Source organism: Lacerta agilis, chromosome 8 (assembly GCF_009819535.1).
Source record: "Lacerta agilis isolate rLacAgi1 chromosome 8, rLacAgi1.pri, whole genome shotgun sequence".
Lineage (NCBI taxonomy): Eukaryota > Metazoa > Chordata > Lepidosauria > Squamata > Lacertidae > Lacerta > Lacerta agilis.
In genome coordinates, this window is record NC_046319.1 from 16,795,829 (window position 1) to 16,812,432 (window position 16,604).

The window sequence follows — 16,604 nt, forward strand, 5'->3', positions numbered from 1 at the left end:
CAGGGCACTCCTTCAGGGAACCCATTAGCAAAATAGACCCCAGCAGGATTGAACCCCATCCCAACATCAGCAACTGACAACACTTGGGACAGCTGGGCATGGTTTTGGGAGAAATGACCTTACCAGCCAAGAATGGCCCACAGGCCAGAGGTTCTGCAGTCCTGCTCTTACACACATGGCATGAACTGTCCTGCAGAACTTTGGATCTCAGGTCAGTGTTCATCTCACTTGGTGACCTTAGGCAAGCCACTCCCACCACAGCCCCCTGCTTCTCTACACCTCCCTGCTGATTTCTTGGAGCGGGAAACTGCATTTTTGCCTATGCACTCAGACATTGCTACATAAAATAAAATGAGGCTTTAAAAGGAGTAGAGATGTACAGGAAGCCAAGTTCAACACCCCATACAGTGGCACCTCTGGTTACGTAGTTAATTCATTCCTGAAGTCCGTTCTTAACCCGAGGTACCACTTTAGCTAATGGGGCCTCCCGCTGTTGCGCAATTTCTGTTCTCATCCTGGGGTAAAAAATTTAACCCGAGGTACTACTTCCAGGTTGGCAGAGTCTGTAACCCGAAGTGTTTGTAACCTGAAGCTTTTGTAACCCAAGGTAACACTGTACTGCATTCTTCACCTGTCCACCAGTGGAGAAATCCTTATTAACTATTCCTTAGTTAAGATTTGGTGTTGGAAAAAAGCCCCCTGGGGTTATGCACAGGCTAAGAACAAAGCCGTCTCATTTCCAATGCTGATACTAAACAACCATCCTAGGCGAGGACAGAGGCAGGTGGTTTTTAAATATAAAATCAAATACTTTAATGAAAATCTGGGAACAGGAAGACAGCTCAGATATACCACTAAAACGGATATTCCTGCACTGCATACAATTTCTCTCTTAATATAAACACCTTCTTATAAGCAAGCAACGGGAGGGCAAACTATCAGTTCTTCAAGAGTTTTTAAAGATCCTGAGTAGAGAGTTTATCTAAACCACATAAAACGTTATATTATATGAAAGCATCCGAAGTCCTGAGCTGGTGGCCAGCACCAGGCATTTCACCACTTTTTAAAAAATAGACCACTTCCAACACACTGAATCTAAATACTTTCACATTTCCACAGAGTTCTTTATGCAAAAAGAAAGAAGGGGGTGAGGAGAAGTCTTTAGTTGAGGAATTCGAATTTCTCAATATTCAGTATGCAGGTTACAAAGCCCACCCACCCCCAGTTTAATTCAATGCATTTGCACTTTGTGGGTGAAATTTAACAGGTTAAGGCCTTTCTCTGTCCTTACTGTTCCAACACCAGATATATACACACACAAAAAGGCCGCCTAATATAGGCATTGATTTTAAAAAAAACAAAAAACCACCTTGTGTTCTACAACGCAATCAAGTCCACTGCGAAATAAACGAACAAGGACTGCTGTTAGCACCAAGCAATGCTGTATGGTCGAGTGTCCAAAATCCTTTGGGGCTGGGAAGGGCAATGTTTGAACACTCTGACCAGCCTCATAAGGCAATTCTCTCCACAGAGTCCAATATTATTTGGAAACAGTCCTGCTTCTGTAGCAGCAAAGGAGCATCGCCTGTCGAGCAGACAGATGATCCAGGAAGAGAGGGAGGCTCTCCCACACTATGAGGAGACTCAAAAGATACCCGCCCTTCCAAAAAAAAAACCCCAACCATAGTAAATGGGACATGTCACAATTAAGTCCTTCTAACTATCCTTCCTTGCACCAAGCAGGCACCAAGAGTTTTAAGTCTGTGAGCCCCTGGAAGACAGAGCAAGAGCTCGCGTTGGCTGTTCTCTGGTGCTGCTCATCTGCGATGCCGGCTGTGGCCTGGATGCTCCCTCTCGTAGCGGTGGCCCGGCCTCTCATAGGAGTGGGGCCGTTCGGGCCTCTGATCCCTGTAGTAGTGGCTCTTCTTCTTGTACTTCCCGGAGTGATCCGAGCGTTCTCGTGAGCGGCTCCGGGATCGCGATGAGCTCCTGCTGCGGGATTTCCGTTGCTTGGGAGAGGTGTATTTGTACCCCTTGGCCTTCTTGTAGCTCCTCATCTTGGAGGCTTTGTAGCTCGAGCTGCCATGGTTGAACCTGCCGCGGGGGAGAGTCCACTTCGGCTCCTTGAGCGGCTGTGGATTTGGAGCCGCTCGATGGGGAATAGCTTTCACTTTTCCTGTTCGAGAGGACAAGGGGGAAAAGGCTTCAGTTTGCTAGCAAATTTGAGAAAGACACACTTGTGGCTCCAATTGTGGAACAAGAACAGGCTGGTACACCCCATAGGGACAACAGCATTTCTAGGCACCTGTGGATGGGTGCTCCAAGTCCTATCACAGAGCTGTGCTGTAGCTCAGATCAGGCACGTTTTGACATTAATGATGTTGTCATCATCATCAGGTGCAGCAGAAACATTGCAATGGCTGCAGAGATACTGCTGTGGCTCTGGCAACAGTGGGGCTTGGGGAAGAGAGAAGCAGAGTCTCTCTGGGCTTAATGTGGTTGGCCTGCAAATCACCAAGCAATTGTGCCTATCCCCACACACGTTCCCCATGATTTCAGCAAAATCTCCCTTCCCTCCCAGCTTTTAAATCCATGCTGGAAATTAAAAATGCCTGTTTCAACTTCTCCTTGTATAGCTACATTAACGGGTGAAGCAAGCAATGCTATGGACTCACATGACTGAATCGAACACATGAAAAACTAGCAGGTCAAGGAAAAGTCTAGGGTAAATCCCTTTCCCTTGGGACATCTAACAGGAATGCTTTTCCCTAAATGCAGAGATTCTCTTTCTGTGGTGGAATACAGTCAAGTGTTGCAGCCTCTGTGAGGACAAGGCCCCAAAATCATCTGAAATGCCAGAGACAGAGTGGTGGCCAATCACTACCACTACATTCAACTGAGACACTGCTCTAGGGAGGTACGGGGTTGCTCTCTTTCCAGTTTAGGTATTGGTAGAGTCGGAATTCTAGTCACTTCCAGAGCGCACTGCAATACATACCTCTGCTTTGGAGATGGTGACCTTGAGGGAGACCTGGAGTAACTCTGGTCTCTGCTTCCGCTCCGACTCCTGCTGTCTCGGCCTTTCTGAACGCTGGAAGGTTAAAACAAGAGAATTTGATGTCAAAGCAAAAAACGGCCTAGTCACCCCCTCAACCTAGGTACACATATGCCCAAGGCAAAAAATCAGGATAACCCACTTCTGGGGCAACACTGTCACAATAAGGCTAGGATAAAGTTATCAGAAGCAGGTCACAGTTATCTGAAACCAATATGATCTAGAGATGTGGTGACTTGGGTTTCCAGAAAGCGTGTCCCAAATCCTTAAAGCTACTTTAGCCTGTGCAAATATCGCTCCAAAGAGGCTCAGAGACCCTTTTGCCCACAACGTAATTTAAGTCAGACAGGAGGCAGTAGCCCTGGAAAGAAGCTTTGGACTATGCCAAAGCCATGCCTATAGTCCCTCATGGCCTTATGGAACAGTGACCTGCACTGCTACAAAAGCATTCAAAGAAATTGATACAGGGGGGAAAGAGACCAGTTTATCGTGCAAGGCCCTTACCCATTGACGGGACTGTTGGATTTCACCCGCTTCGTCCCTTCCATTTTCCGCTTGGCATTTTTTACCACCTGCCACAGCAAGTGGGGAAGGCTTGGTGCCTTTATTTTCTTTGGAGACTCTAGAGATGCGAAAAAAGGAAAGTCCAGTCAAAACTTAGGGGATGACATGCTTCTATGTACCATCACCCACAATGCACTTTTACAGATAGGGGGTCATATCCAAGTAAGTTCTACTCAGAGTAGACCCACTGAAATGAATGGACCATAGTTCAACCATGTCCAGTAACTTCAGTGGGTATATTCAGCGAAGGGCCAGCATTGGAGACAAGCCAGGGCCTTCAGATTACAATATTCCATGTCCAGAAGAACCCAGGAGTGCTGACACAAATCTGCAATTCACCATAACGAGAGCTTTGATCAGAAAGGCTGACAACTACTATCAAGACAACAGGTCCTACTTTACTTAGCATGTTAGGGTGCAGAGTACATGCTAAATGGGATAAACTTCAAATGTGATCCTGCATGTGTAATTTACCTGTGTGACATTCCATGTGGCTGACAGCTCCTTTAAAACTAGGTTGCCACCACCCATTTGTTTATTATTACTCTAGCCTGGGAAGCATTTCATTTTGCATGTGCAGCTGCAGAGAACCAGATTTAATGAGACACCAACCAGATGGAATGCTGTACCGGCTTCCTACATGCCCAGCCATCAATTTCAATTGGGTTACTGTGTTGAAGTGAGGACTAAAGCCATCCTCCTCCTATAAAAGGCAGCACATGTGAGGCAGACATATAATTTGGTACAATTAAGGCCTAAACCTTAATAGGATGGGGGGATTCGGCCCATATCTAGAGAATTAGGCCTGGCCAACACAGAGCAGGTAGGCAGCACAATGAATGACATGCACAGGTTTAGTTTGGGGGTCCATTTCTTAATGCTCTACCCTAATAACTCCTTGCAAGGAGAAACCAGCACTGCATATAAAGAACTAGAACCTTCCCAGTGATAGGGTAGGGATAGGAGTTTTGTTATTAAGGTGGGAGGGCATTCAAAAATGATACTGCACCCACATTCCTGGCTGTTCTGAGATAGTGTGAGGAACCACACATACAGGACCAGGGATACCAACCAGTTTTGGGAGCAGGAGAAAACCCTGAAACAGTATCCAAATTGGGTGTTCCGTCTGGTAAGAGGCCTTTGGCTTGCGCTTTTGCCTCTTCGATGGCGAGCTTTTTCTTCTCTACTCGGCTTTCCAGGATAGCTAGATCAACCTGTGGAAACGGGTGTGTGCTTTAGCAAAATATTGATCTGGCACCTACATAAGAGCATTGCACAGAAGCCTTTCCCCCACAGCCTTACAATGGGAAATGCGAGGTAAGGGAAGGGAACAAAACACCAGGCACTTTTATGAGACGTGCTACTGGCAAGGTTACCTTCTTTATTAAGCAATATTGCTATTGTTATGTGCACAATTTGGGCTGCAACACAAATCCCAAATCTGTGGCAGGGAGGATGGAACAAATTTCTCCGGGTACTCAAGATGAAAAAAAGAAGTTTAGATTCTGGTCCCCAGAAGACTTAAAACACGCCAGTGTGCTTTCCCATCCATTTGAAAAACTCAAAAGAATAAGCAGGACCAACCTTTTTACGTGTGTATAATTGCAAAATTTTTGTGCATATCTCCTGGATTTCCTCTTCCGTAGCTCCAAACAGCAGGAACCAGTGAGGGCGGTTTGGAAGTGGAATCTGTAAGCAAGACACCATTCACCATTAGTCACCCAAAAAAACCCAACCCATCACTCTCAGACCTTAATCACTCTCAGCCTTTTACTGTTTATAACCAAGGAGATAGGTGGTTGTGAGGGAGTTAAGTTGTGTGATTTACATCAAGGCTACCTTTCTCCTTAGGTCTGAGCTCCCACTTTCCTTCTGTGTATGAAGGAGGGTACTAACTTGGGAAAGGGGGAAATGTCTACTTAAGTCACTATTTTCCTTCTGCACATGAGAGCAAAAATAAAAAGGCAGCCACTACTAAATCCTCCATATTTGTTCATTAAACACACTCATTGCAGCAGTAAAAACTCCACAAGGAAAACAAGAGCATCTTATATAGCATGAGCCAGGTTAACACCAACCTCCAGGGTCCTAGCAGCAAGGTAGATGCAGGCGCAAGCAATGCTCTCAGGGTGGAACCTTACAAAGACATCTGTCCGCAGGCTGTCATTCATGTAGTTCCTGAGAAGACAAAAGGAGGGGGAAAGTTGCAGAAGTCTGCTGAAATCCCCTGCTTTGGCTATGCTGTTTTAAGGCACACTGTAGCTAGCTGTCTAGGGCATTCTACAGCTGTTTGAATCCTAGATAATCCTGTGAAACCTGACAAGAAGTTGGAGTGCACAGATCTGACAGGAAGGACAACTGCCAAGTATTTATTTACTGGATGTTGGCATTTTATGAAAGAGAACCAATTTTAACTTCACTTTTCTCCCTGCTATGAGCTACTGGCCTGTTCACATGCAAAAGAACATCAAAATTCATTTTATTTTATGGTAGGCACAACTTTTGAAGCATAATTTGAAGAATTCTGTCAAAATCTATGTTTTATCCTCACCAGTCACGCAAGCGACATGCAAACTTGGAAACGGACAGTCTGAAGTCACAGGTCCGGCTAGAAGTTCTTTGTCGTAGGAATGGGGCTTTTCCCAAGCATTCAGAATCTTCTGTCGCAAGCTTCTTTTGGAGGGACCAGTCTCCACTCAGGAAAGCATCCGACACACAAATCGCTTTTAGAGAGCAAGAGAGCATCACAGCTATTCAGTCCAGGTGTCTGGTATTGTCACTGCTGAAGGACCAAAGGTTCTTCACTGGGTTGTCATTGAGCCGCTTCCAGACTGCCCCACTGTAACAAGGTTTCGCAACACAAATGTTCATAGAATGAGGCAACTGTAAAAAATATTGCACTGTAAAAATATTGCACAAAGCCCAGCCAGAACATTTCACGCATTTCTGTGACCTTAAAATGGAAATCTGAAGGATAATTCCTTACAACAAACCAAAATGCACAGTGGACAAAACCCAGAACAAAGTTTAAACAGTTGTAAAATGGAATGGGCCTATGGATTTTGCCTGTCATAAAGGTGCAAATTAATATGTGACCAATGTCACTATACCCAATCAGGCTATGCACATAATTCCTACATAATTTGTTCAAAACCAAAGCAGCTGAAGAATACAGGGTCTCTGGCTTTGGGTAGCAATGATTTTTAGTCTTCAATTAGCAGGTTTTGAAAAAATACTGTGGTTAATTGGATCCAAAATGTTTCCACTGCCATTTAGACTAACCCAGATGAGCTGGGATTTTGAAGAGTAGGCCAGCCTTTTAAAGGCTTACATCGTTCTTTAAAAGTGTTTCAGGGACCTTGAAAGTCCTAGTTTAGGTGCAACCAAAGGGACTGCCTGGATGGTCCTGTATTTATTTCCCCACACTGAACTGCAGTTTCTCACAATATAATCCAAGTTCCAAAAGCATTTGTTATTATGTGTGGAGGAAGGAACCCGCTGCAGAAATACATTCAAGTTTTACTGGATATACAGCAGTAGATATGAGCAGGACCCCAAAACATAGTTTAAAAAGTACAACAGAAAAAAATTGATGTGCTATGAAGTAATGTATCTTCTTATTGCAATGCTTATGCTTTCAAGTATGAATTAAGTTTTTAAAAACCCAACCCCACAAAGATTTTAAACCCAAGTTTAATAAAAGAGTCTGTGGTTTTTTTTAAAGGACATAAAATAGGAACAAAGCATCCTGACAGTAACACACTTATCTGAAAAATGCACAAATAAAATTTAACAAGTTTAAAAAAAAAATCACAAGCAGCAGTCGGCCAGTTTTAACTCGACTCGTGTACGCATACCACCTGTCTAGAGCCAGCCTTCTCTCTGTGGAGCCTGCTTGGGTTTGACTGAAGACGGCAGTTATCCCTGCACCATAGCGCTTGGGCAGCAGAGGAGAAGTCTTAGTCACTTACCCTCAGAGGCTACCCTTTGATCAAAAGAGTACAGAAAAGAAGAGTCAAAAGAGGTTCTCCTTCAAAACAGCCAGACAGTTTTAGTCAGTAGAAACACAAACTTTGCTTTCAGGTCAATTTTTACATCATGTCAGTTTTCACAGGTTACCATTTGTCAATGTATGCTTTCTTGGGAGCACGGGGGTGGGGCGGGGCAGATATTTAATACCCATTCCAAGAAAGGGGCAGGTAGACTACATATGGACACAATACATTGCATAACCAATATCAAGAAGCTGAAAAATGTATGAGCAGGGTTGTTTTTCCAATAATTTTCAAGTAAAATGACGGTATGGCAGAAGTGACCACCCCCCACATTAGGAATGAAGGGGGTATATCTACAGTTAACACCTTATTCAGAGGCAGCATAGTTCTGAATGATACATGCTGTTGGGCAAACAGGGGAGGGCGGGTGCCTTCACGCCCTGCTCCTGAGCAATAACTTGAATGGGCAGGAGTAAAAGGAAGAAAGAGCAAAGGGTGCATTTGTGAGGGTTTAAAGCTCTCTTACCATTTAAGACAGTGTCTGAATCTTTAACAAAGAGGCCCGTCAACTTGGGGTGATAGAAGCGGCATTCCAGGCTAAGACTGGAACCATACTCATGCCATGAACATGGCAGTGGAGGAGAAAAGCACTGACCCACACATGACATATTTTTGCCACTGCCCCGCTGGCCTCAATAAAAACAAGAAACATCAACTTACCATGAGGTCTGGACCAGGTGTTGGTTACGTTCACATTCTAATACCTGAAGGTACATAACGATTATCTGGAAGATACGGGTGATTGAGTTATACAGGTGATCCAAGTAGTGGAAAGAGGTTTTCATATAGATAGAGGAGGGTACCCATGCAATGCAGGTTATTCTACTCTGGATCAATGGCCTGATAAGACTCCACGGTGTGTATAAAATGTTAAGAGTATGTTTTAGGGTGTCAGAGAAGTGGTACTCATGAGAGTATGTGTGCAACAAAGCTTCTTTCCTCTGCACTGAAGTCTGCAGCTACTGGCTCTCAAATGTACAATTTTAATCTGCTCACAAGTGTCTCTTATTTTACCCCAATATTATATGGCAGCTTTCCTTCTTCAGTACTTGCTTCAAAGATATAGGAGCAACAAAGAGGGAAATGGTGGAAGCACTTCTATACAAAGATTTGTTGCAATGTATTAGTAACACAGGTCAGATTTTTGGGGGGAGGTAGAGAGAAGAGTAAATGATCTACTGAATCAAGACTCAGAACCACAATTTTTCATTTTTTCAAAAATAGAAAATACAAAAAGTATCAAGGAAAGAAGAGTGGCAGATGAAAATGATGGACTCTGTGGAACTGGCAAAGGTAACAGGAAAAATCCAAAACCAGCATGATCAAGTATTCCAAAAAGACTGGAGTAAATTTATAGGCTATTTAAAAGATTATTGTAAGCAATTAACATCACTAGCAGGGTTGTCTGAAGACTTCTAATGAGAAATTTTCTCCCTTTTTTATTTAAATTTTGAGTTTTTTGGTAAGGAGTTTATTAGAACTTGAAAATGTACAAAATGCAATAATATAAAGGTTAATTATGAAAGCCACAAGGCAAGAGGGAAAGAAGTCGAAGGGCTCTAAAGAGCCAGAGACGTAAAGTGGATAATAAGGGTGTGATTATATATTATTAAATGGGAAATAATAAAAATCATTTTTTTAAAAAAGACCCAGAACCACCAGGATGTTACAACAAATGAAGGCAAAAAGATCGTGAAGGATGGTGGAGATCTGAGGACTGAAAATGTCAGAGAAGATGGGAGCCTGCACTACAGGGTTATCATAAGCTTTTACTCATGGTAACCCTACCTACTACTGAAGGGCTCACATTTCCACAGCTGACAGGTGTCAAACCAGATTTAATTAACCTTAGAAAATGCTACAATGTATCCTGCCCATTTTTAAATCCTGCCCTTCCTTTACAGGGCAGAATTCAATCTTACAATCAAGACTTGTGAGGTATGTCAGGTTTTGTAGCATGCCCTGTCCAAGACGATCCAGCAAACCTAAGACATCATCTGGGCTTTAACCTCTTGAGCATCCTGGGGGAGCCAGCTATGAGTGACTAATGCTGAAGTAATGATGCAAGTGGCAAAGCTAGAACATGAGCACCAAGGGTAGCTGAGGTAGAGGAAGAGAAGGGGATCGTGCTATGCCTGAATGGAACGAGGGAGGCCTGTAAGCTTCAATTGGGAACAGAATTGGGTCCATACACCTGATTACCTCTCCAGTGCTGCCCGCTTACTGGCACAGTTAATCAGACATAATCAAGAGATGCTAGAGTGGTGCCACCTATGAAGCAGGATGTGGTAAGTGACGTACCAGCCATGACTGCACAATCGAAACAAAATAAATTGAAAGCAGCCAACGAAAACTGTCTCCCTGCTTCTTTAAAGTGATAGAACTTGTCTCAATTATTTTCAGGACAAAAGTAAGCCAAACACTAAAGCATACAAAGTGGGAGGAAAAGAAGCAGCCACCAGTCCTCTCTGAAGTAGGAACATCTTAGCAACATAAATGTAGTTTTGCACTGTGCCACACGTAGGGCTGACCCGCCAAAGTCTTATCACACACTACCCAATAGATACACAATGGTGTTGTTACCTGCTTGCACAAGAATAAGCTGCTTTCATGCCAAGGACTTGGAATGGAGAAATCAAGCATAGCTAAGTCTAAGCAGCACCTAATACCTGAAGCAACCAGTCTTCATTCACCAAATGAGACAGGATCAACTAGCAGGCAATTCTTGAAATGAGAAACAAAGACTGCAAATGGTTTGGCTACATTAAGAACAGGCCAATTTCTTATCCACTGCTCAGAAGGCAAACTTAAAAATACAAAAGAAATACAAACCTTGTGGGGATGCTTCACGTGTACGCAAAATCCTAACTCCTTCAGAACTCTCCTCTCAGCCTTTATAATTTGGTTCTTCAAGTTAACGTACTCTTGATCCAATATCAAAGGTACAGGCTTCCTGGGATTTAAAAAAAAGGGGGGGGGGGAGAAGAGAATAGAAAAATATCAGTTTAAAGTCCTCCTACAAAAGTAGAGCAACAATGGGCATACCTCACTGGACATACCTCAACTTTGGTGTCTCATGGGAACAGCATGAGAAGATTAAATTTGGACCAAGTTAACCAAGGAACTGGAGAATTGACTGTGGACATTTCCAAGTCTGTAGCTGTCTAGGCAACACTGGCACTGGTCTCCTTTTTGAATCCCAAACTTCCCTTCAGAGAGGAAGCACCCACCTAAGCAATCTTTCAACCCTCTGAAGTTATCCTATTACAGTTGGAAATTGTAAAATTTCACCCAGGCGCCACTGAATTATGGCCACCAGTTGAGGATGCAACGAGGGCTGGAAGAGTTTGAACTCACTGAAACTTTAATTCCAATTAGGGTTTTTTTGTTGGGGGGGGGGAGATTCAGGGACCTTCTTTGGGGTTGCATGAAATCCTCCAGAGTTTTGGCAGGGGGTAATGGAAGTCACAAATGGCCCTTGAGTAATTACCACGATCTCTGGAAACAGATACTGTGTGAAGGCACACAGTTGGAGTAACAGTTGACTTACTTTTTCTCTCTCAGATACCGAAGTCTATGGAACACATTAATGACATCTCTTATCCGCCTTGGGGCTTCTTCAATTTTCGATGCCAAGTGAACACAGGCCATCGACACATGCTGTAAAAGCATATGGAACATAGCTAAGTTTTATTCTGATCTCTTACTATCTCCAACAGTTGAAGGAGCAATAACATGCAGAATATGGCCATTAGACTAGTGTAAGCATCTTGTACAAGGAGATTCACCATGCATTTATGGGCACATTGAGAAACGGATATACATTATCTTTGAAAGCCCTGAACAGCTTGGGACCAGGGTGCTTGAAAGACCATCAGTTCAGATTTGACCTTATCAGGGACGCTCCTTCAGAGAGCTTCTTTTCTATGGCTGAGTCCCAACTGTGGAACTCCCCTCTAAAGGAGAGCCAAATGACACATTTTTTTTTTTGTATCCTTGAAGAGACCCCCAATAGATTTCTGGAACTTTTTGCCTCAAATGCAAACTATGGCAGAAAACCATTTTTAAAAAGTTTTCTAGAATCTCCGGATTAAGAATCACTATGTTACAGAGATGGCAGAATAGCTTGTAGAATACATTTCAATGACAAACTAACACTTCAGAACACTTGCTGGAATAAGTACAGTTGAGATCAATAGGAATTATTTGCAAATCAGTGTGCTAACACTAGGCTAACATGCAGAAAGCTCAGCAAACTAGTTTTCCATGTTTAATCAATAAAATCAAATGGATACCAATTATTAATTGCATAGAACAAATCCCATACCTCCATGGAATGCTTCACAAATGATTTTGTATAAAAGAAACGCTGGAATAACACCTGCCCCGTAGCCATGGCCACCTAAGAAAGAAAAGTGAGAATCTATATTAATATGACAGTAAATAGAGATGTTCAAAGGAATGCTAACAGACCACAACTGATTCGATTCGGCACCTGTAAGACCACTATAAATGATTTAAGCCCTGACCAATTACAAGCCATGGATATTTAAGAAATGTTGACTATATAGTTGGGGAGGCACATTTATTTCCTTTTATCCCCATACCTTACTTTCTTTCTTAAAGGTAAAAGGTAAAGGTACCCCTGACCATTAGGTCCAGTCGCGGACGACTCTGGGGTTGCGGCGCTCATCTCGCTCTATAGGCCGAGGGAGCCAGCGTTTGTACGCAGACAACTTCCAGATCATGTGGCCAGCATGAAGCCACTTCTGGCGAACCAGAGCAGTGCATGGAAACGCCATTTACCTTCCCACCAGAGCGGTACCTATTTATCTACTTGCACTTGACGTGCTTTCAAACTGCTAGGTGGGCAGGAGCTGGGACCAAACAACGGGAGCTCACCCCGTTGCGGGGATTCGAACTGCCAGCGCCACCCGCGTTTTTAGCTTTGCACTAATGCAGCAGTGAGCTAAGGTGTTTTAGCAAATCTTTCCTATTCAACATTGCAATATTAACCATGCCTACTCTGAAATAAGTCCAGCTAAATTTAATACGGCTTACTCCCAGGTAAGTGAGTTATGATTGTAGCCCAATACTCCAGCATGGATCCAGAATCCTAGTCACACAATATGCCTTCTATGTGTGACTGCCCTAGTACTGTGAAGCCAAGCACTTGCTAGAGGAAAGAAACTGTCATTGAAGACACTCAAAAGATACCCTTCCTCCTCCACAATGTTTACACCATTTCTATCTTGCTCTTCATCAATTTCATGATACCAGAGTGAATTACAATAAAATAGAAACAGCAACATAATTAAAAAGGGGCGGAGTGAACTCAAAAGAACTTCTTGGTGCTCTGTCAATTGTATGATGAGAAGGTGGGAGTCACAAGTATTTTTTGGTACAAAACTAGCCAAATTGTAACCATCCTCATCCAATGACTCTAACATGACTAGTGAGTTTGAAACATTTGCTTGGTGTTAATACAGTTTTCAGACCATACAAAGTTTACCCACCCATATTGCTTTGCTCATGTAAACTTCCCCCCAAAGAGCCAGCAGTTAAATTTAAGAGCTAAATGAAAGAGATAGTAGTTCAAAACAAGGCAACACAGTCCTTTCAAAAGTCAATCAGTGAGCACAAAACATTTGATCACAGGCAGCCCGGAAGGAGAAACCAAGAGCAGATTCCCCTAAAAACATGAGAACAAAAACAAGTTGCTAGATACAAGGCAGGATGAATCAGCCACAGGGAACTCGTCACAGTTTCAGCGTCAGAGAAATGTTACCAAAAACTCTTCTAGTTGGAACAGAAAAAACAACAACACATCCTCCTCAAAAGGGTGGTAACCAGCAGGCTTGCTGGAATGTCTTGGCAAACATACAAGACTAGCAAGGGAGGGGATAGCGTCATTTCCGGGCAAGAGCTGTTACATCACTCATTTCCTGGAATAGAACTACGGGCTTGAGAACCTCGATTAAGCAGGGTTTTCCCCTCTCTGCCTTCCTCCTTTTCTTGGGACCCTGAAATCCCCGTGTCAGGGTAGGAAGGGGTCCTTATAGGAATCTTTAAGATCTACTCATGCTTGGCAGCCTCGGGTCCTCAGTTCTAGGGCTCAACTGTCCAGGAGGAAGAACACCCCCCCTCCAGTGCTAGTGAGGGAAACTGAACAAAACAGCAAATCCAATCAACCACCTTTCTCCTATTCCTCAAACATTTACATCCAAAACATGGAGTTCCAGTCAGCAGGCTTTCCTTTATCAAGACCAGGTCAGACAGTCTCAAAACAATGCTTCTCCAAGTTGTTTTCCTTGCTTTTGGAAAAGACCACCTACTCTCCTTTTCCCTTAAAATACAGCAGCTTCTTAGGAACCCTCCCAACTGGAGCCCCAGCATAAAGCACAATTACAACAGTACATTATTTCTACCGCATCTGTGTATTATAGCTTAAATATAAAATCACACATATTACACACATAATGCTAACTTGTTTTCTCCAGAAAGCCACTAAACTACTCTTCCAAAATGGTTTCTGCTTGGGGAAATGTGTGTTATAACCCCTGCCCCAACAACACAATTCTACCACCTCTCAGCAAGCTTTAAAAAAGGCCCTATGTTCAATTTTTAATGCAAATCCTACCTCATTACACAAACACATACTCCTCCCTATAGAACTCTTTCCCTTTAAGAATATCCTGCCCCAATCCCAGATCAAAGCATCAGTCCATGTATTACAGCATTATCCTCCCAACAGTATCAGTCCAGTTTATAGTGAAAACCATTACAGTATTTGTAAATTGGCATCCAGCTCTTAGTATCCAGAGTTATACTGCCTCTGGGCATGGGGGTTCCACTAAGCTTTCAGTGCTAAGAACTAAAGACAGACCTGCACACCATGTATCTATCCAAATCCTTACCCACCTACCCCCGGCCAAAAAATCTAATGTGCCTTGCTTTGCCAGTCCAATGGTTCATTTAGTCTAATGTTCTGTTTGACACAGCAGTCAACCAGCTGCCCATGCATTTCTCCTGTTCATCATAGCTGTCAACCCTCCCTGCTATTCCCCACTGCTATATACATAGCTGTCAACCTGCCCTGCTGTTTCCCAATGCTATAATAAGGGAATTTCCCGCAAAAAAGGGAAAGGTTGACAGCTATGTGTTCATGAATCCAGCCTTCATAGTTTTATTTAATCCATTACAGGCAACAGTATTTCTGTATCTGTCCAAAGATCCACCTAGTTTGGTAGCCAGTTTCCAACTGTGACCAATCAAATACTTCCAGAAACCACATAAGCAAGGCACGAGAGCAACAGTCCTCTCCCCTGGGGGCTCCACTTTGCTCTGAATGCAAAAGCCCCAATTTTGCTTCTGTAACTTGGATACCACCCACAAACCTAAGTGTTTTGATGCAGACATCATACCAGGCAAATTAATGAAGGTTGCTTAATGCTATAAAATAACTTGTTAAATTACCACAGACAGACTTATCCTCCAAAAGTCAAAAATTGACTTCCGGCGGCGACGCCATTGCGGAGCGGTCGTGGGTTGCCTCGGCTGCGAGGCGACCCAGTCCGTCCCGGGGGTTGGAGCCCCGCTACCGCAAAGCGGGGCTCCGATGGGGTGCGGGAAGAGCGTCCCGCACCCTGGGCTCCCCGGCTATGCCCACTGTGGCTCCGTACCCTTCCCTCGCTCCCCCTGTAAAGGGGGAGTGGGGGTGAAGGGAAAACGGAGCCGGGCTTCAGGGGACATGCCCCAACCGGGACGTGGAGCGGCGGTTGCCCCCGCGATGAGCGTTAATGTTCTACCTGTCAAAGTTCGAGCGAAAGAATCCCGGTGTCGTGAGTATTGGATTTGATTTGTTTTTGCGCTTTGATGACGACCTGGGAGACACTTGGAAAGGGAGCCTGCCTCTTTCCCCTCGGGGGATAGAAAATAACTAGCTTAAGAGACTGCTGTTACTGCGATGGCTACAAAGTATTCAAAATTCGATAAGTGAGACCTCCAAAAGTCAAAAATTGCCTTGATGAATCAAGCCAGAGGTCCACTTAAATCCACTCTCCTTCTTGAATAAGCCACTCAAAAAGTGTGTGTGTGATGGTGTACTATTCTAGTCCAGAATGGACAGAACAACCTGGTATATGACTATTTTTTTGAATTTCAACACCAATTTTAACAACAAAGTATTGTATTGTAACACCTTAAATGGTAAATATTAGATCCAGATGAAATTAGTTGTGCTTAGGTTCCAACAGATTTCAATGGGAACCAAGTTCTGGATCTAACTCCAGAAGTTCTAGAATACTTTCTTTTGAAGTGTCACAGGTCTCTCTTGCTTATTAACAAGGCTACCCCTCTCAAAAAAGCTAATTCAGATAATCAGAGAAAAAGCTAAGGTGACCAGAAAGAGAAGTGGGGTGGGGAATAAAAACAAACAAGCTTGAACTTTATTGGCACCATGCTTTTATTGCTCTCTATATAAAAACAGGCTTCTCCACTTTTTTTCTGGATATGTATTAATATATTCAGACACTGGAGTCATGCTTTTTAATCATATATACAGTGGTACCTCAGGTTGCGGACACGATCTGTTCCAGGATGCTGTTCACCCCTGAAAAGTCCGCAGCTCAAGTGGCAATATCACGCATGCGCCAAAGCGCGCTATCGTGCTTCTGCGCATGCGCGAACTGTGCATAACGCTTCTGCGCGTGCGGTGAAACCCAGACGCGTTCGGAACCTGAAAAAAACGCAACCCACAGCTATTGTATCCCAAGGTATGACTGTATAGATATATAGCATGGTAGCACTTTTATTGTAAAATAAACTAGCTGCAATAATTAGCTAAAAGAGATCCAGTGTGGTGGTATAGTATTAAACTTGGACCAGGTCAGAAAGACCCAGGCTCTAATTTCCATTCAATGAAATCACTG

The 16,604-nt window shown here is 43.5% G+C and overlaps 1 protein-coding gene across 1 annotated transcript; it reads right to left on the reverse strand.

Moving 5' to 3' along the window:
• Positions 1-788: 788 nt before the first annotated feature.
• Positions 789-13,208, reverse strand: LOC117050947 (cyclin-L1-like). The gene is given in 12 exon segments (XM_033156916.1): positions 789-2,090; positions 2,092-2,176; positions 2,999-3,091; positions 3,560-3,677; positions 4,692-4,833; positions 5,204-5,308; positions 5,698-5,797; positions 8,335-8,399; positions 10,507-10,627; positions 11,225-11,334; positions 12,002-12,076; positions 13,191-13,208. Coding segments are annotated over 12 exon segments (1,305 nt in total). The 3' UTR covers positions 789-1,817.
• Positions 13,209-16,604: the final 3,396 nt, after the last annotated feature.